Here is a 21,456-nt window from a genome sequence, read left to right as displayed (position 1 = left end):
TGACAGCGGAATATTCTAATCCACCAAATAGTCCTGCTCTCTTTCGTGTTCCTAAAATACCCAGACAACCCCCTGTCAAATTAATGTAAACAGCTTCCTTATAGGGACTGTGAGCCAGGTGCTCTGATGCGCTTGAGGGCCTGGCTCGCGCAAGTCAAAACCTGCAATCCCTAGTTATAATGCACTCTAACCTGCAATCCGTAGATATAATGCACTCCAACCTGCAATCAGTAGATATAATACACTCTAACCTGCAATCCGTAGATATAATGCACTCTAACCTGCAATCCGTAGATATAATGCACTCTAACCTGCAATCTGTAGATATAATGCACTCTAACCTGCAATCTGTAGATATAATGCACTCTAACCTGCAATCCGTAGATATAATGCACTCTAACCTGCAATCCGTAGATATAATGCACTCTAACCTGCAATCTGTAGATATAATGCACTCTAACCTGCAATCTGTAGATATAATGCACTCTAACCTGCAATCCGTAGATATAATGCACTCTAACCTGCAATCTGTAGATATAATGCACTCTAACCTGCAATCCATAGATATAATGCACTCCAACCCACAATCCGTAGATATAATGCACTCTAACCGGCAATCGGTAGATTTAATGCACTCTAACCTGCAATCTGTAGATATAGTGCACTCTAACCTGCAATCCGTAGATATAATGCACTCCAACCTGCAATCCGTAGATATACTGCACTCTAACCTGCAATCTGTAGATATAATGCACTCTAACCTGCAATCCGTAGATATAATGCACTCTAACTTGCAATCCGTAGATATAATGCACTCCAACCTGCAATCCGTAGATATAATGCACTCTAACCTGCAATCCGTAGATATAATGCACTCTAACCTGCAATCCGTAGATATAATGCACTCCAACCTGCAATCCGTAGATATAATGCACTCCAACCCACAATCCGTAGATATAATGCACTCTAACCGGCAATCGGTAGATATAATGCACTCTAACCTGCAATCTGTAGATATACTGCACTCTAACCTGCAATCTGTAGATATAATGCACTCTAACCTGCAATCCGTAGATATAATGCACTCTAACCTGCAATCCGTAGATATAACACACTCTAACTTGCAATCCGTAGATATAATGCACTCTAACCTGCAATCCATAGATATAATGCACTCCAACCCACAATCCGTAGATATAATGCACTCTAACCGGCAATCGGTAGATTTAATGCACTCTAACCTGCAATCTGTAGATATAGTGCACTCTAACCTGCAATCCGTAGATATAATGCACTCCAACCTGCAATCCGTAGATATACTGCACTCTAACCTGCAATCTGTAGATATAATGCACTCTAACCTGCAATCCGTAGATATAATGCACTCTAACTTGCAATCCGTAGATATAATGCACTCCAACCTGCAATCCGTAGATATAATGCACTCTAACCTGCAATCCGTAGATATAATGCACTCTAACCTGCAATCCATAGATATAATGCACTCCAACCTGCAATCCGTAGATATAATGCACTCCAACCCACAATCCGTAGATATAATGCACTCTAACCGGCAATCGGTAGATATAATGCACTCTAACCTGCAATCTGTAGATATACTGCACTCTAACCTGCAATCTGTAGATATAATGCACTCTAACCTGCAATCCATAGATATAATGCACTCCAACCTGCAATCCGTAGATATAATGCACTCTAACCTGCAATCCGTAGATATAACGCACTCTAACTTGCAATCCGTAGATATAATGCACTCTAACCTGCAATCCGTAGATATAATGCACTCTAACCGGCAATCGGTAGATATAATGCACTCTAACCTGCAATCTGTAGATATAATGCACTCTAACCTGCAATCCGTAGATATAACGCACTCTAACTTGCAATCCGTAGATATAATGCACTCTAACCTGCAATCCGTAGATATAATGCACTCTAACCGGCAATCGGTAGGTATAATGCACTCTAACCTGCAATCTGTAGATATACTGCACTCTAACCTGCAATCTGTAGATATAATGCACTCTAACCTGCAATCCGTAGATATACTGCACTCTAACCTGCAATCTGTAGATATAATGCACTCTAACCTGCAATCCGTAGATATAATGCACTCTAACTTGCAATCCGTAGATATAATGCACTCCAACCTGCAATCCGTAGATATAATGCACTCTAACCTGCAATCCGTAGATATAATGCACTGTAACCTGCAATCCGTAGATATAATGCACTCCAACCTGCAATCCGTAGATATAATGCACTCCAACCCACAATCCGTAGATATAATTCACTCTAACCGGCAATCGGTATATATAATGCACTCTAACCTGCAATCTGTAGATATACTGCACTCTAACCTGCAATCTGTAGATATAATGCACTCTAACCTGCAATCCGTAGATATAATGCACTCCAACCTGCAATCCGTAGATATAATGCACTCTAACCTGCAATCCGTAGATATAATGCACTCCAACCTGTAATCCGTAGATATACTGCACTCTAACCTGCAATCCGTAGATATAATGCACTCTAACCTGCAATCCGTAGATATAATGCACTCCAACCTGCAATCCGTAGATATAATGCACTCTAACCTGCAATCCGTAGATATAACGCACTCTAACTTGCAATCCGTAGATATAATGCACTCTAACCTGCAATCCGTAGATATAATGCACTCTAACCGGCAATCGGTAGATATAATGCACTCTAACCTGCAATCTGTAGATATAATGCACTCTAACCTGCAATCCGTAGATATAACGCACTCTAACTTGCAATCCGTAGATATAATGCACTCTAACCTGCAATCCGTAGATATAATGCACTCTAACCGGCAATCGGTAGATATAATGCACTCTAACCTGCAATCTGTAGATATAGTGCACTCTAACCTGCAATCTGTAGATATAATGCACTCTAACCTGCAATCCGTAGATATACTGCACTCTAACCTGCAATCTGTAGATATAATGCACTCTAACCTGCAATCCGTAGATATAATGCACTCTAACTTGCAATCCGTAGATATAATGCACTCCAACCTGCAATCCGTAGATATAATGCACTCTAACCTGCAATCCGTAGATATAATGCACTGTAACCTGCAATCCGTAGATATAATGCACTCCAACCTGCAATCCGTAGATATAATGCACTCCAACCCACAATCCGTAGATATAATTCACTCTAACCGGCAATCGGTAGATATAATGCACTCTAACCTGCAATCTGTAGATATACTGCACTGTAACCTGCAATCTGTAGATATAATGCACTCTAACCTGCAATCCGTAGATATAATGCACTCCAACCTGCAATCCGTAGATATAATGCACTCTAACCTGCAATCCGTAGATATAATGCACTCCAACCTGCAATCCGTAGATATACTGCACTCTAACCTGCAATCTGTAGATATAATGCACTCTAACCTGCAATCCGTAGATATAATGCACTCCAACCTGCAATCCGTAGATATAATGCACTCTAACCTGCAATCCGTAGATATAATGCACTCTAACTTGCAATCCGTAGATATAATGCACTCTCTCATTCACTGTGATGACTTCAGCACACACCAAGTCCAGGAGTCTCTGACTGCACACAGTTCATTCTGGCATCCTCTTCGGAATATGCCTTCTCCACATACACACACCTGCAAATGAACCAGGTAGTAGTTTGTCTGCTCTGACAAGGGTCTCATTCAGGGTAATCACTCTCCCAGATGCCCGAGGTAGTAAAACTTGCAAGCGGCCGGTCAAGGGCACTCACCACTACAGCACTCTGGTACTGTTAGGAAGCAGGCATTGAACATGATGAACTTCACATTGAAGCCCAAGTGTGAAATGTTATGTATTAATTCCACTCACATCATGAGCAGCCTGTTGGCACTGGCACAACAGGGATCATGGGTGAGGAATAAGGCAGACTGGTATAAGGCCCGATCTTCCTTTTTTCTGGAATGTTCAGCCGGTCTCCAGAGAAGATGCTACCACTTTCTCAAAGATCTTCCCCCAAAAAGTTAGATTTAGAATTGGATGGTAGCCAGCTGAACAGTCAACATCTAATGTCATATTGCCTAGAAGTGCTTGTGCTGCTCACTTTTAATGATACCCGGGTCTGAACCTCTTTGTGCCCATCCCGCTGCCACCTTCACTGAAGGATGATCTAACCAATGGGGCCAGCATCAACAACATCGTTTTAAGGATCCAAAAAGGGGCAGATGTCAGAGTCACATGTTACTCAGTTGTCCATGCTTGGCTGGCGCAAGTGTATTTCTGGTGCTGTTAATGTCCTTAACAACATATAATTGAAGCTCCCTTCAGAAGTTTCCGGAAAGGAAACGCTTATTGCTGTTGCAGCCTTAAGGGCATAGTGTGTATCACACCCCGGCGCTCCACAGGATGCTCCGTCAGTGGGCCGATCAATGTAGCAATTCAAGATTCAGTTGCATTTATTCATTTTGAGTAGCTCGATTGAGTGGTTCTATGTGATTTTAACAAAAACCTTTCAGAGAGAGAATTTTTGCTGAAAACCAAAACACCGAAAAAATCACCTAATTTGTTTTTCTATTTGGGGAGGTCTGGGGGAGACTGAGCGGTCCCCACCCCAAGCCCCCCATTCCCCTAGGATTTTAAGCTCACACCAGTGCCCTATCCACCTGTTTTAACCCCTTACCCCACCCCATATATAAAACATTTGGTGTTTTTTTGTTGTTATTATTGTTTCGTTAAAGAATACCTCTCTGAAAGTGATTTCGTCAAAATCACTGGATACCGATTGAAGATGTCCGGAAAAGAACGATGATCTGGAGGGTTGCCCAGAGCGGAGCCAGAGGCTAAGATTGATTCTAAACCTTCCAGTAATCACCTCTTTTGTTTTACCGGTTTACAGTGAGTTACAGTTAGCATCACTCATTTCTCTGCTAATCTTGTTTAGGAACCGGATGCTTCTTGAGTAGTAGGAGACTGCCACACTGACCACAAGGGAGCGCGACAGCGAGGAGTGCATTCCACATACCCCCACCTGCCATTCAGGATAGAGGGTCTGGTGGTCTGGTGCTGCCTTCTTCTCTTCGGCAGATAGACCTGGCCCAGGACTTGGATATCCACCAAGCCGCCGGACAAGCCTCAGGAGAAGAGTAAGACAAATATGGAACAGCGATGCCTGTGACGGGAAGAAGATTAGCATCAGCTGGGTGACCGTTCTTCCCTTTGTCCAAGCAGGGCGGTCACCTTTAAAAGCTAGGCTCTGGCTCTACACTATGGATTCAGAGTGATGGAGTAGAGCTAGGACTCGAGGTAGGAGGCTCTGGAACAATCTGAGTAGACCAGAAGGCCAGGCCGCAGAAGAGCTTTGAATGCAGACGAGATCTTCAAACTTTCCTGAGAGGGTCCAGAAGGGTTTCCTACTCCTCATATTTGATTGGCTACGCGTTTTGTCAGGTCAGGTGAAAAGACAGTATTTAGATGACCTTTCACAGCTCATCGGCCCATTCTTTGGGAGCTGCGTCCGGGGCGGTATGGGCTGTGCTCTCTGCAGGTCTCTGCTTCCCCACATGTGGGACCCTTCTGCAAGGTCAGAACCTTCGATTTAGCGAATGGAACTCTCAGACCTTTGACCTCTGCTGGCAAAGATCGTAGAAGCTGCCTGCTGCAACACTTAGGGATCACACCCATGGCTTAGTAGGAACGAATCCTGGCACAAGCCTGCTACTTGAAGCTACATTGTCATCTCAGGGGCTTTACGGGGAAACAGCCACTGCAGAGGGTTCCATGTAATAATGTCGCCACAAAAATCTCGCCATGCAAAAATATAACCAATAAATTGCCGTTTTTTGTGGCGACATTATTGCATGAAACATGCGGGGGACATCCCCAAAACCCCCAAACTTTTTTATTTTGTTTTATTATTATTATTATTATTATTTTTGCCCCTGTCCCCATATATATGGTCACCCAAATAATATCGCCACGACATTTTCCTGGCGATATTATTTACGGCGACCATATATATGGGGATAATATTACCTGATACCCTGCAGAGTGGAGCCAGTGGTCATACCAGGCAGCAGGGTTCAGGAGGACATCTCAGAGGTGCTAGTTGAGAAAATGCTGTAACATTGAGTGAGAGAGCTTGAGGGTTGCGGGTGCTGGGTGTAGCTATTGGACGGTCTCGAACAATTGGGGAATCAGAAAGGGAAACAAAATCTTCGGGCAGATAATTTCAATAAAGCCCACATTAAGAGATTTAGAAGACCTGGGGAAATGGTAGGGGAGAGTTGAGAATTGTTCGGCTGGCAAGGAAGTGAGAAGATTGCACAGGGAGATGATGCCCTTACTGTCCTGTGCCCCAGAAGGGGCTTTAGTCTGCCCCCCAAAGCATGAATACTAACAGAGTGCCTGCAAAAGCACTCCAAAGAGGCTGGCCTTTAGTATCAGGCCCACTTTCCTTGTCCATAAACACTGCATTTCATATATGGGAGCTTTTCACCTGAAAACCTTTTAGTTAAGAGGTGTCTGCCTGTTGGTGTGGGCAACCTGCACCATGCATGCTGAACCCTCATCATTGCGGCACTAGGGGGGGTGACTCTCCTAGTCGCAGCAGAGGTTTTTTCCTTTTGAGGCTGCCGGAAGCGGCCCTCATGGATTTCAATTCCCGACTTTGAAGCAGGAAACGATATACTCAACTGGTGGCCTCAGTGCAATGTGTGAACCAGAAAGGACTAGAAGTAGGTATATGCCGGTAATCCTCTACGGATTTTCAAAATCCAGGCCTCGAAGGCCGGATCCATGCTGGGTTTTCAGGATACCCCTCATTAATATTCATGTGATTGATTTGCATACAATGATTCTAAATATATGCACATTTTTCCTCATGAATATTAATGAGGGGTATCCTGAAAACGCGTCAGGATTCTGGCCCTCGAGGCCTGGAGTTGTACAACCATTATCACTGTTCTTCGACTGCTTTGCTAGCAAACTCTTATTAACAGCAAGCAAGGTGGTCCATCCAGTTCAGTACCCCCACCTCCCCCCTGGAGTTTTATTTAGCCTGAGAGGTCACCAGTTGGGCTCTGATACAGACAGTCACAGTCATAGCCCTATATTCTTCTAAGGCTGGTACATTGGCTAATAATACCTATTATTACAATGGCTAGATGTGGAGGGATTCTGGCATAAAGCGCTATATAAAAATGGGCGATCGTTATTGTTAAAAAAACGTCATGAAATAGTGTTCTATTAATAAGCATACGTCCTCCCCCTGGGGGATTGAAAGATATCTTGTTTCCAATTACATCTTCACCCCCTCTCACGAGATCAGCAGAGTATGAGAGAAATAATATGTTATAATGCAATCCCACCTCTTGTGCAGCAAGGTGTGGAAGCCATTGTTGGGCTTGGTGTTTGTTACACAACAGCACAATGCTGTGGTGATGGGTGACTCAGGGAATTTTATTTGTGCAGCAGATATTGTTGAAAGAGACACGTTTTAAGAGTTTTGCAGAAGAGGAGGAGAGTGGGGGCATTCCAAGCCTAATCTTCCCATTCCACTGCAATGTAGAAGTGTCCGCTGGGGTTAGAAAAAGAAAATAATTCACTGCAGTCACAAATTCATATTTGGCCACAAGATGGCGCACTTCGCCAGTGTTTGGACTTCACCTACTCTAATGAACAAGTGGAGGGATAGGGAAAGAGCGCTGCTGCCTGTTAACAGGCAATGACCATTACCACACAGGACCCACATCTCGTGGAGAGGGTTGTATATGTAAAGGGGACGAAGCGTGTCTTGTGCCTGAAGAAATACAGATACAATTTGCTTCATCGGGTTTACACCATAGCAGCTCCCCTGCCTCCCATCACAAGGGTTGGAATATACAGTGCTTCAAGAGGGATGCTCACCCCTCGCCTAAGGGGCGGTGGGGGGCTGGTGAAAGCAGGGGGGCATTGGCACCTTTGGTGCGCCCAACAGGGGCTAGGCGCACCAAAGATGTGACATCAGTGCGCCCCAAGGGCTCCTTGAGTGAAAGGTCTATTTAACTGCGCGGTTAAAGGGCTTTCATGCTGCCTGATGACTCTTTGCTCAATAGGAGAGCCGGGCCCTCCACCCCTCCTCCTGTTTCTGAGTACAGAGTCATCAGACAGCCCATATAGCCGAAGCCACGGTTAAACGGGTGATGTCTTTTCTTTTTTTCTAATCCGAAGTGCTGACACCTGCAGGCAGCTCGTGTAAGCGTGCAGCGCTTTGGCTACACAGGCTGCCTTAGGTGTCGGCATTGCTGGGGTTAGTTGGGGGTGGGTCCCGGCTGGGCCCCGGCATGGGAGCCCTTTCTTGGACCCAGCTAGCCCCTGCCCACTTAAAGCCCTGGGGATATATGTACAATCAGATGCTTGGTAAGAGGCGGGACACAAACAAGGTCAACGGGGCATGAACTGAAGGGTACAATGTTTTTCTACTTTTTGAAGAAATCCACCATTATTCCCTTACTTTTTGTGATGGGAGCATAATTCCAGAAAACCAGAGGAAGGGCTCTCCTTTTTTTATGCCCCCCTATTTGAGAATCGAACCTGGACCCTGATCGGAATGCACTAGTGTTACATATTGCTGAGCTATCTGCAAGCAGCTGGTTTGCTGTGGATTATTTTGTAAGCCTGCTTGCGACATTGCAGCCCTTTCTGAGCTGCCGTATACCCCTGCACCTCATCAATCGGCCTTTGTCTTCTGCGTTTAAGCATCATTATCTTCCAGATGCTCCAGGCACAGCTGTGTGTGCAGGAACATGGGTGAGGGTGGCTTTAGTCCTGGGCATGGCCTTCAAGAGGTGCAAATGGTGGTTGATTAGAAAGGGGAGGCTGCATAGCGCTTCATGCTGTGGGGGGGCAGTGACAGAAAGTAAAAGTGGTTGTTTACGATGCATTTCTTTCACTGTGTTTCTTCCAGTCTTGATACTACAGTTGTAAAACACCGGGGCTATGGGGTTTGTATTGGGGTATTCCACTACTTTTGTACACTTTGACCACAGCTCTTATTCCATTTCTCTTTACCACTTCACGCACATACAGGGTCTGCACTGAGCGTCAGCCATGCGCCATCACCCACTGCATGCTTCCCGCGACCTGCGGTCCAGCACTCACTATCACATCACTCTCCATCCCAGATCTGGGTTTAGTTATTTGGATCTTTTCTTACTTTGGATCAGGGGGGCAAATGCTTAGTGAAAATCTGAAAAATGGAGACACGTGGTCTTTCAAAGGTCAATGCACCGAAGAACGGTTCCATGTGATAATGTCGCTGTGAAAAAGTCGGCAGGTAGGCTATTTTCTTTTCCTACCCCTAAAATTATTTCCCCAAATGTCCTAGGAGGTGTATAGTTATACATTATTTCCTTCAATCCTAGAATATTTGGGGAACGTGTTTGATTGTGTGAAGGGTGCATTTTTAGGGGAATTGTCGCCACCTGGTGGCCATTTTCATGGCAACACTATCACTGGATATGCCAAAGAACTAAGGCAAGGTTTCAACACAGAACTGCGATTCTTTCCAGATTCTTTCATTGTAACTATAGGAGCACTGTGGTGAATCCTAGACGGAGGCATTGGGCCTCATTACGACCCTGGCGGTAAGGGGTTAACGGCTCCGTAAAAGGCTGCGGCACCGTTAACCCCTTAGCGCCTAATTATGAGGTCCCTTTGCAGCTCCCGACCTTAACGGCTGATCTGGAACAGCCGTTAAAGTAGGGACCCGCAAAGGGACCTTGAAGGTAATTACGGTACCGCAATTTGCGGTACCGTAATTACCGCCTTCCCCATTCCCATTGAGCCCTATGGGACATAAATGGGAATGGGGAAGGGCAAATGGTGCATGGGGAATTACCACCCCGCCAACCTTGGAATGGGGTGGTAATTCCCCATTGCACCATGGCGGACTTGTTAAAATACCGGCAGCAACCATGGTGCTAATAGCGCCATTGGTTACTGCCGGTGTTGTAATGAGGGCCATTGTCCTACACAGTATTTATCAATTCTTATATCTATGCAGGTGTTTTGCAGAGCGCTGCTTGCAGGGTGAATGGCTTCGGAGCACTAGAGAAAGGATGGAGCAGGAGAAGGGAAAGGGGAGCAAGGGGAAATACGGGGGCATTTCCTGCATGGGGTTGAGGAAGCAGGGATGAAGGTTGAATGGGAAGTCGGAGAAAAGAGGATAATTTAAAGCAAGCCCAATGGCTGCAGTCCTTGAGTTTCAAATCCTACTTCTGATCCCAAATCAGTTTACGTGTGTGTGCTATCTGCCACTGATTGGTCTGCCAAAAGGAGCAATTCCTTATTCTGTTCCATTTTTAGTGTTCACTATTAGGGGGCGCTGAAGCACCACCTAGAACATGAAACTATTACATTGGAGTATAGAGAGATGGGAGGTGAGGAGGGAAACACAGCGTGTGGGTGTTGTGGTCAATTTTACCCACCTATTGCCTGCCCACGGCTGTGCCGGTCCCAATGGCCATTCACTCCACTACCTGCCCCTCCCCCACCCAAAACACATCCTCCTGGGATCTCTTTGCATTAGCTCTGTATTGCAGTGATGCCACTTTCTTTCTGTGGAGCAGCTGTAAATCCCTTATGGTGTAATACAAATGTATCAACCAAGTGTGCCTTCAGCCACTTGATATATAAGCAGTGTATGTTTCCACATATCTGAAGTCCTGTGAAAAACAAGCACTGGCAAGACAAAGAGTTTTGGCATGTGTATAGGTATCAAATAGGCACTTGCGGTGCAGTGCGATGATCTGCACTGGTTCTCACACTGTTTCCCACCTGTTGATATCTGATGGCCAGGAAGTACTATTATGGCATTGCCTGACAAATTCATATCCCAGACTTACACAAAAGCCAAAACTGTTGACTTTGCCAATGCTTGTTTATGCATGTGACCCATATGCCAGAATCTCAAACTACAAGCGAAGACCGCTGTGTCGGCCAGCTAGCCAGTGATGCACGTACAACCAAGCAGAAGCTTTGCTTCCCTGCCGATGAGAGGATGAACACAAGCCTTGGACTAGAGCCTGCACGGGCAATGAGACCACCTGCAGCAGCCATCTTTTAAGGTGGTCAGTTTGCATGCCAATGTGAAAAGGTCCTTCAGCTCCAGTACTTACCATTTCACCAGGTGGACCGCTGGGCCCCTCCAACCCAAGGTCGCCAGCATCGCCCGTTGTCCCGTTGCAACCGTCGTGGCCTGGCTTCCCCCGTGGTCCGCCTTGTCCGGTGTGGCCCTGTTGAAAAGACAGATTTGTAAGTTGGCCTCTGCCCATAGTATAGCACCCTGTGTCCGGACCTCTCGCTCACGCAACGCATTTATAGTCGATAGAATTATGTGGTTTTGGGTCCTGACGACATATTTTCTCACTGCTCAGATAAAAGGGGCTCATTACGAGTGTGCTGGTCCAGTAAAAATTCTGAAAGAATGCTAGTAATACAAGTTCCGGCATTTTTACCGGTCCAGCACACTCCAAGTTTGCCGGTAGGGGCGCTGATCCTCTGGCAGGCCTGACCTACCAGTAGTTTAGGTCCCCACTGGCAAATAATTGCCCCTACCGGTAATAATTGCTGCAATCACTGGAACCAGTACTACCAGTGCCGGTGAATGTGGCAAAACCATTCCATGGAGTCCTATGTAACTCCATTGAATGGGAATTTACCGCCATTGCTGGCTCCCGTAATATCCTGGTAATACCACTATATCGGGCGCCGGTAACGGTAAGGTGGGTTTTCTGGTAACCCACCGGAATTACTGGCGGGTTACCGGCAAACCCGTAACGAGCCACTATGTCCGAAGGGGCCCTCCTGCACCACAAGCGCGGTCCTACAATAGGGCCCCTGTTGTGATGCTGCGGCGCTTGGGAACAGAGCTCCCTTTTGGCATCTTCTCAGGTGCAGGGATGGAATTGTGGGCTTTATATGGGCACGAGAGGGCCCCAGCATGCTGTGTTCTTTCAAAGGCCACCCGGCACATTTAAGCTAGTTTGCAACCCTGTTTTTAAGGCTTTTGTCTAGCACAGGTTTTGGACTACGACACCCCTGGTGCCCCAGCAATGACCACACTGGCTGGGAGTGATGGGAGTTGTAGTCCACAACATCTAGTGAGCCTTGGTATAAGAATTGTAGGCTGACATGTGCTGGGGTTAGCTGTATAACAAATGATGTAGCGGAACCGTGACCTTGGCGGGAATTGGTGGGTGGGTGAGCACTGAACAAGACAGGTGGGCAGGGGGCAAACGAGGCAAGAGCAGGAAAGCAAGGGGGTCCTCCTGGATGGTTTTCCATTCCGCTCTCTATGGCCAAGCTGGAGGCTGTGGGAGGTCAGGAAAAGGAGTGGGTGTGGGAGGGGCAGTGGGCACATCGAGCTTTCACTAATAGCCAGACCGGATAGAAAGTTTTATAATGCCAGACTCTGAACATGTACAATAGTTCAAGGGCCAAGAAAACTACTGGTATAATGGGAAAAAAAACTGAATTCAGGGGTAAAGCCCTGCTTTAATGCTGCAGCTCCAACCTGCTCCTCTTCCTCTGTACAGGCGCTAGGAGAAGCTGATAAAGACCCAGGCAGGTGCAGGAGTAGTAGTGCTTATATGAACAATAAATGTGCACACCTTCCAGCTGAAAAGTGATGGAGCGGGGGAGGGGCAAACATTAAGAGAGAAAGGGGAGATCGATTCAAGAAGCAAACTATTTGGTTGTGCCATCAGTGTTCTGCTAGGACGTTTTGTAAATATACCTTGTTGGTTAATATTGTTTTCATAATTCCAGGTTTTTCTTGTATTGTACATACAATATTATCAATACAAGGCTTGTAAAGATTTTAATGTATGTCTTCTTGGTGGATTTACATCTGAACATATCGTAGGCAATACCCATTGCCATGTCAAAGTCACCTTGAAAGTCTGCACCACAAGCAAAACATGACTTCCTGTGACATTCTGCATTACAACCAGTGTTTAATTGGTGGGGGTGCTTGCCAGGGCTCAGCCCTGGCCTTATTTCTGAGAATTGTGAAGTGGTGATAGCCAGTGCATCCATCAACCATAATGAGCAGGTGCGAACTGTAGTATTACCCCAAATATGTCGACCCTGTGGGGAGCAGCTATGGGTGGTGGCAGCAGGGGTGGAGAACTGCCCACACGCAGTGCCACCGCAGTGCTACGGAGTGGCTACTGTAATTGAGAATTACATCCCAGTTCGAGAAATATATTAAATAAACTAAAGAATTGTAAGGATTTTTTTATGAAAATATAATTGCACTGTTAAACTTAGCTTGCACATCTGTCTAAGGAAAGATGCAAGGTCAATAGTTGGAATAAAAGAAATCTCACCTTTTACCCTAGCAAACTGTTTATAGATGATGTCAATCAAATCATGACTCCCAAAAGGTCTTATTCACCAGGATTTACCTGAGGAAAGTAATGAAAAGTAGAATGCATGTGTTGTGGTGTACGCCCCTCTGACTTGCCTCTTCCTACCGCCCTAAGTCTAACGCAGCCCCATCTCTGCAGACCTATCAGAAGCAAATGTGTCACAATTGCGCCCCGCTACAGCACGCGCTGTCATTCTGACTTTTCAGGGAAATAGTCTTAGCTCATAACTTTGCTGTGAGCGTGTGCAAAGTGTCCTAAATTGGGGGCACCACAGTTTTTTTCCCGTGAAGAGGTAAATGGAACCGACTAGTTTGGTTGTGGTGCTCCTCAGCCACCTGCATGATGAGGACACTCTGCTTTGCCTTACTTCTTACGCATCATTCCCGTCTCTCTGTTTGATATCTTGCCTCGCTTTAGCCAGCCAGCCTTATCTGGTGAGGAAACCCCAGCTACCTGGCTGGTCTAGCATGACTAGGGTGGCCAACCTTCCCGTATTTTGAGGGACTGTCCCGTTTTGGAGGACTTTGTCCTATGTTGGACGGTAAAAGGTCCCCCCTCTGTTTATTTGGTAGGCTCGACTGAGGCGTCCTTTGCATGACTACAGTCAAGTTGCTCTTCCGGTCCTGCTGACTGTTAAGGCTCTGACCCCCAGCTTAATTACAATGCTAATGCATTGTTTGTGGGGTTTCGATGAACAATTTTACAATATAGAATAAAACATGACCATCACCTCTCCAGGGCATCCGATTAGCATTGGAATTAAGCAGGGAGTCACCACGCTAACAGCCCATTCTCCAATTGCTTAAATACCAATTGTGGGTGGGTCAAAGGTGAATGATGATGTGACGTCATCACCACCGTGAGTGGAAGTGTCCAGCAAAATGATTATAGAAATGTGGCCACCCTAAGCGTGACCAGGAGCGCTAATACCCACAGATTACGTATGCCGAAACATTGGCGTTTTCCAAACTGCCCGATTTCAGCCACCCGGTTGAGCTCGATGTAATGAGTATTTTCTCATTCCAGAAGTGGCTTCAGGCCTACGTTTCCTACCCCGCCATCTTACTGCTTCGAGTAGAGTTGAAGGATAGTTACTGTGCTGTTTTCCTGTACTGGGCGATAATGTCATGCTCTTGAATGCATTAATTTCTATTTTAATTGTTCTTTTATAACGCACTTAATACGGGAGACTGGTTTCTAAGCACCAGGATTTGAACTTGTATGGCTATGCAATGTTTTGCTTCCAAAGCAAACGTTGCCCCTGAGCTATCCCCAGGCCCAATCCACAAATAAACCTTATTCTTAATTGTACTTTATGCCAACCTTTTCCTTCATAGATTTCATTTGCAAGCAGAAAGGTTTCCTGCAAGGCATATTGTTGGTTTTATATTTTGTAGAGGAACCAATTGCCTTGGGGTTAGGTTTTGCTTTGTAACTATTAAAATAAATAGAATAAATTGAATGTCAATTTGCACCATTAATAGCGACTTGAAGGGGGCATTGAAAATGTGATAATCAGTGCCCGCGCCTATAAGCTCATTTGTATAGCGCATCCGGGCCCGCAGGCATCTGGGATTGGTCGTAGGGGTGCCACGTGCATATTTGATTTGCAGACACTGAAAGTGTAGTTTAACACCATGTACCTGTGGCTATCTAATTGTTCTGGACTACAACTCTCATGATCCCTCACCGTTGTGCATGCAGGCTAGGGCTGGTGGGAGCTGTAGTCCAAAACACCTGGAGAGCCAAAAGTTAAAGAACCATGTCATGTACCTGTTTATAGATGAACACTGGTCCAGAGAGGACTGACTGCCAATATTCTCTTTAGGAAAACACGTTGATTTAGATTTTGAGAATATGCCAAGAAATTACCCTTTTCTGACATGTTCAAGTGAAGTAGCCATGACAGCTTGAGTTGATATGTGTGTGAATGACCCCGAGCATGGTTTACATTGCATGGCCTTAGCATGCATAAACCAAGAGGGGACCGGCGAGTGGTGGCTGACTGTGTATGAGGTAAGAAAGGGGACCGCAGAGAGGAATGTGTGTGTGTGTGTGAGGCGGGGCGGTGCAGGTGCTGAAGGGGGAAATGTACGGGAATGGGAGCGAGCTAGGAGACCGGGTTTACGGCAGCGTCCCCACAGAACATAGGGCAAGGAGCTGGGCGTAGAGGGCGGGGAAGAGAACAGGGTTTGCAGAGGTGTCCCCAGCATTGGAGGAGGGCGCAGAGAGGGCACGCAGAGAAAATGATGTTTCCCCGTAGCGCTGAAACCGTGCTCAGGCAACCGGAAATCGGTGGAAATGGTATGTGGGGGGGACATCACAGATGCCATAAACTGTGCTGCGGTGCTGTGCAATTTGCACCACCATTTGCTCCTGGGCCACTTATGCAATGTAGGTCTGTGGAACCTAAACTTAAGCTAGAACCATCCAAAGAATAGGAGGAACATTGTGAAAGGATGAAAGGAAGTTCTCTGCCCCCTTCCCCTTTATCGCGCTGAAGATTACTTACCGGGACTCCATCTGCCCCAGGAAAGCCAGTAACACCATTTGGCCCCTAAAGAAAAAGAAAATGATAAAAAGATTAATCATATTAATTACTGACATCATCTTGAACATTGCTAATTAAAATGAAGCTAACACTGTTTTCCGATGGCTTACCACATCGCCTTTTGGTCCTGTTACCCCATGGGCTCCCCTTTCGCCTTTGTCACCTTTGCGCCCGGGTAACCCTGCATTGCCTGTCAGTCCTGGAGGCCCGGAGAACCCTTGGTTTCCAAGGTGCCCTGGTTGGCCCTGTAAAGACACAGAAGAAGCACTTTTTAGAAGCAGCAGCAAGGAAACAATATTCATCATCAAATGGCGGACTCGCCTCAAAGAGAACAAACAAAGCACTAAAATGGCGGGTTGAATTCAGGCACGAAATAGGGGCATTCTCTCAGGAAGTCTTTTGATGTCTGCCCGAAGCAACTTCGGTGCAACCTCAAAGTTTAAAAAAAAAACACAGAACAGTAGCTGAAACATTACTCAGTAGGTAGGTATTGTTTCTGCCTGCCTACAGTTGTTGAGGAAGGCACAGGGTAGTGCCTGCAGGAAAGCAAGGTTGACCTAATACCTATTAAAGACTACAGTGGTCCATTTAATCGTTCTTACGCTAATGTGATGTGACGGCGACTGAGGAAGGGCTTATTTTTAATCTGTTTCAATCACATAGCAGTGCCAAGAGGCTCCAAAATGGCTGAGTATTCACTTTGCAAGACCATGTACATTACATTAGCACCTGGGGCGGGGAGCAGCCAATCAGGTTCCATGAAATTCGGGCTGAAACCACTAATCTCAGCCTGTGTTCTATGGAACCCGCAGATGACCTCCCCCACCGCGGACCACCATCTTCGCCCACACTTGCCTTTTTTCAAATACTTTCCCCAACCCCCCTCCCCAGTCCCAATTGCCCAATTTTTGCAGCGGATGGTCCCGCCACTTCTGCAGCAGCTTCCCTCCTTGTTTTTCCGGCCGCCAAAGTAATAGAAGAGGGGCTCCGCATAGAGCCGCATGTTCTACAACCATTTTGGATAAGTATTTTCATTCATTCAACGGGACACGTGTAGCGTCCCATTCATTTTAGCACCCCGGGTTACAGCTCTGGTAACCCAGGGTGCTAATGGCGTTAGCGCCCTGTTCCAGTACTGGAATGGGGGGTAACAGCACGGAGCCCTTGTTACTTGCCATCGCTACTCTCAGGCCGTTAACTCAGGCTGCCGGGCCGTTACCCCTGTTCCAGCCCTTGGAACAGGGTGCTAATGTCACGTTACATTACATGACTACGTTCTTTAGGTATTCAACAAAGTGCTGGTCTAACGCCTAGCAGCAGCACAGATCTTTGGAGAGTACATTACTGCAGCAGGAACCTCCCGAACAGGAGGTGAGAAGCCAGGATTGAATGGGACAGAAACATGATCGAACTCTATGGGGGCTATTGAGCTGATGCGTGTAGCCCACATGAGCCTGTTTAGCTTGACAGGAGCAGCTACCAGGAGCTTCTTTTGACACTATCAGGCCAACTGGTGCCATGGAAACATTCCTATTGGACATTTACTCAGTTTGGGAATATCAATAAAGAGACTTTGGACACATCTCAAGGACGCATAAAGCAGAAAGAGTGATATACTATGGAGAAAATGTTACGTTTTGCGTCTCATGTCTAGGTTAGATTGGTAGCACGCTGAGTATTAGCGCCTCGTTCCCCAGCGGTAGCTCTAGTTTGTTTTGCACCCATTCGTTGCTTTTTAGCTGAGTCTCAACACATCTTCATATCGGTGCCCGTGGATGGGAACATGTATTTCAGAATGCACCAGACCACAGAGTATACATTTGGTTATTACATAGTTCCATAACACATATTCACAATTTGAGGTACACAGAGACAAAAAAAAGAGTTACCCAGAGTCACAGCTTTTATTTCATTCACGTGACAAAGTCGGGGTTCGAACTCAGGTCTCCAGGTTACAAGGCCACTTTACTAACCAGAGTAAATGTCCTCCAAGTGGTCTTATTATCGGTGTCCCAGAACGAAAACAACCTAAAATGTATGGCACTTGGGTTATCATCTGCTTCCGTTGTTGTCTTCTGCACTAATTCCTTATTGGTCCATCGGGAAGAGTGGGACGTGTAAGTTATGCAAAACTTTGGGAATCCACCCAGGTTTGTGAGTAATTTCTCCTTCTGTTTTCTTTCATGAATCAGATGCATTTTAGTCAGGTGTAATTTACACATGTATACTGGGTGTATCTGATGCTTTCCTTTTGTGATGACTCGAAGGAAAATTTGAACCAGTGCCCGTTATTGAATTCATGAGTATTTTGTACAAACCGGGTATTGAATTTGATCAATGCAGAACAAGCTAATTTGAGGGGGAGGGGTGTTTACTAAGTTACTCTGTTTGTGCCAGGAACTTGTAGTCGTATGTCTGGAGCTCACCAAATATCTGGAATAGTCCTCCCTCCTGAAACACAGGTCTCTGCATGTTTTTGGGGAGCCCACCACAATTGAGACAGGCTTGGAGGCTCGGCGGACAAAAAACGAAGCATAGACTGAAACCTGCGACACTAAACTATTAACAAAGTGAGTCTGAGCACGTTGCCCCTGAGCTATCCTCCCGAGACTATAATTCCAACAGGCAAAGATGTAGCCATGCAGGATCTGAAAAAACATACCTTTTTTTTAATCAAGTACGAAATTAAGCCATGAGTATATCTGGACACAAGTAGCCAGTACCTTCACCTTGCACAAGATAATGCACAGGTACTTGGTGTTTTTGCCAGAGGACACCGATGGCTGGATGTTTTGCTGGAGTAAAAGGATATATTTTTGAGATCCTGTCCTGTCACACATATTTGTTGAAGCTGTAAGGCACCATAAATTAACACCAGAGCCTGGACTGTGATTGGCCAGTGTAGAACCGAACTGTTAGACCTGCGCCACCATTTGACCAGTGCGAGTATCACATGACTTTGAATCTGCATGGAGTATCACTGCATTGAATGTGGTGCTACACTGCACCGACAAACTGCTCTCTGAAACTCCTATAGTAAATCATCTAGGTCCCCGCCAGAGGGCATATGCTATGCCATGATATGAGCCATGCTTTTGGGGTCCTTTGTGCTGCAACGCGTTGGCATTACATCATCACCGAAATAGGAAGTAGGCCCCATGTTGGGAGCCTCGGTGGGCACAGTAGATATAAAACAGTCTGTTGCCCGCCCTGTCTGCTCTTCCATTGAAACCGGCACTCACTCTCACCAGCCAGCTGCACCACCCTGCCCCCTACCCCCTCCACATGACATGCGCTTCTTCCAGGGTCCTGCTAAGGCTGGGAAGTGGGAAGTTGGGAGTAAAATAAAACAAAATTAGGGAATAATACAGTATTTCTCTCGTCTAATGAGTTTTTAGGTGAGTACAAATATATTTCAACTCTAAAACATATTGGGCCTCATTACGGGTCGGGCGGTCCGGAATTAACAGTGGCGGTAAACCCGCTGCCACTGTTAATTCCCGACCGCCCGATCCCGAGTCCTGCAGGCGGGAGGTGATCTTCCCGCCAGGTCTGACCTGGCGGGTTGAACACCTCCCGCCTGCAGGCGGACGTGGAAACACCAGCACCATCACGAGATGGTGCCGGTGTTTCCACTTCCCCATTCCCATTGAGTCCTACGGGACTCAATGGGAATGGGGATTAACACCATTCCGCCTCCGTGATTCCCGGGACACCGGGTTGTAATGCCCTGGTAATTCCGGGAGTTACAGAGGCGGAATGGTAATACGAGTCCGGCGGTAACCAGGCGGTTTTACCGCCGCGGTTACTGCCGGACTCGTAATGAGGCCCATTGTTTTGTAATCCCTTCCAAATTAAAAGAGGCATTTTTTACCTTAAGGATTCTCTTCACATTAGACTGCGCCCATGTCCATTTTGCTGGGAGCATTTTTTACTTCCTATTTTCTGTTGGGATTTTTAGCCTATTTTTGGGGGGTGAAGGTTGCTGGTACGCCGCTTATCTTTAGGGTTGGCTACTGCTACTGGCTTTTGACGAGATGGATCTTGTCAATAAGAGGCAACCATGAAACCATGATTGATTATTTTAACTGATATCATCCGATCAATAAAAAGAAGAGCCTGACATGTAAAGATCGGAACCCGCTCTCCGTTTGGAAAGATTCTTGGAAATCAGTGAGATATTTCATCAGCAAATCTGTTTTAGGGCAACTGCTTTTCAGCTCCTAGGATGTGGTCACTAGCCGATCCAGACGTTGGTCATCTAACTGTGAAGCTCTGAAATCCGAGGACACATAATTTGGACTCCTGTTATTGGAAAGCCCAAAGTTCTTGCTCAAATTGTTTCTTTTTAGCTTTGCTCAAAAAATGGCTTCTTTCCAAACCCTGAAGACCAACATGGCTCAACATGTGGGGCTGTCTCGGAGCAGGAAATCCTTTTTTTGCTCCCTATCACTTTATAGGGGTTTGTTTGGGCGTGAGAGTTTTTATGCGTAGATGGGGGAAACTGTGCATTCACCCAGTTTGTAGGATGCGCGATTGCTCCTTTCAATGCATTTCTCAGCTCAGCTCCCGGATTGGCTAGAGAGCTATGATCATGTGTCTCCACTTTTGGGTGATAGATAGACTTCAAATTCTGCTGCTGTGTAAAGCACATGTTCAAAATAATCCATGGCATTTGGCTCAGAAAATGAAATTGTCATGCTGGCCATGGTCTACAGGCAGCAGATTTTTTAGTGCAGGTACAAATTCTAATGGTAAAAGATTTAGATCCCCAAAAACTCCCTGTAGGCACCAGAAATGGTCTATAAGTGAGCCTGCTATGACTCTGTTATCCTTCGCTAAATTGTGTATAACATGTGGGATTTAACCTGGGATTTAGTTGTATGTTGATCTTCATGTTTTTAAACTGGCACCTACATTTGAGAGGTTACAGTTCTTCTGAATATACCTGTTCAGGTTATGTGAAATTGCTGTTTAATGTTGCTTACTACTAAATCAATCAATAAATAAATAAATAAATAAATAAATAAATAAATAGTTTATATTGCTTTCAAAATACCGTCTTCTACATAACCACTTGTATACAGTGCTCTGCTGCTTTTTTATGAAAAATCTGCACTTTTATAAATATGTTAAATTCACAAAATAAAATGCTTAACTAATGTTCATGTCCGTAAGTGCGGGCAATAACAACACTTAAAAACTTGCCTGCAAGCAAAGTTAACTGCGCTACTGGTATTGGCATCTCGTCGCTGGGCAGGTGTCAAGCTTTGACTCTAGTGTCCAAGATCGCTCCACTGGCCGTATCCCTACCCCTTTCAGCATATTAACACGAAACATAGGGTAAAATAAAAAAGGAGAATTGACTTCAAAGATGGCGGCCATGAACAACACATGCAAGTGGTTTATATTTACAAGTAATAGACATAGAAGAGTTCATGGATACTCTGGCCCGCTGGACAATTTC

At 45.7% G+C, this 21,456-nt stretch overlaps 1 protein-coding gene across 1 annotated transcript in view; it reads right to left on the bottom strand.

The window, feature by feature from the left end:
* COL4A2 (collagen type IV alpha 2 chain) overlaps positions 1-21,456 on the bottom strand; it is a 730,687-nt gene that overhangs the window by 288,759 nt on the left and 420,472 nt on the right. The window contains exons 5-7 of the mRNA XM_069636740.1: positions 16,100-16,234; positions 15,951-15,995; positions 11,183-11,299 (exon numbers count right to left, since the gene is read on the bottom strand). Coding sequence (XP_069492841.1) covers positions 11,183-11,299; positions 15,951-15,995; positions 16,100-16,234 — 297 coding nt within the window. The remainder of the gene's footprint in view (positions 1-11,182; positions 11,300-15,950; positions 15,996-16,099; positions 16,235-21,456) is intronic.

This window comes from Ambystoma mexicanum, chromosome 7p (genome assembly GCF_040938575.1).
Source record: "Ambystoma mexicanum isolate Mex_15411 chromosome 7p, UKY_AmexF1_1, whole genome shotgun sequence".
Taxonomy (NCBI): Eukaryota; Metazoa; Chordata; class Amphibia; order Caudata; family Ambystomatidae; genus Ambystoma; species Ambystoma mexicanum.
The sequence above is the reverse complement of the archived record's forward strand: the minus strand, read 5'-3'. Positions and strand labels throughout refer to the sequence as shown.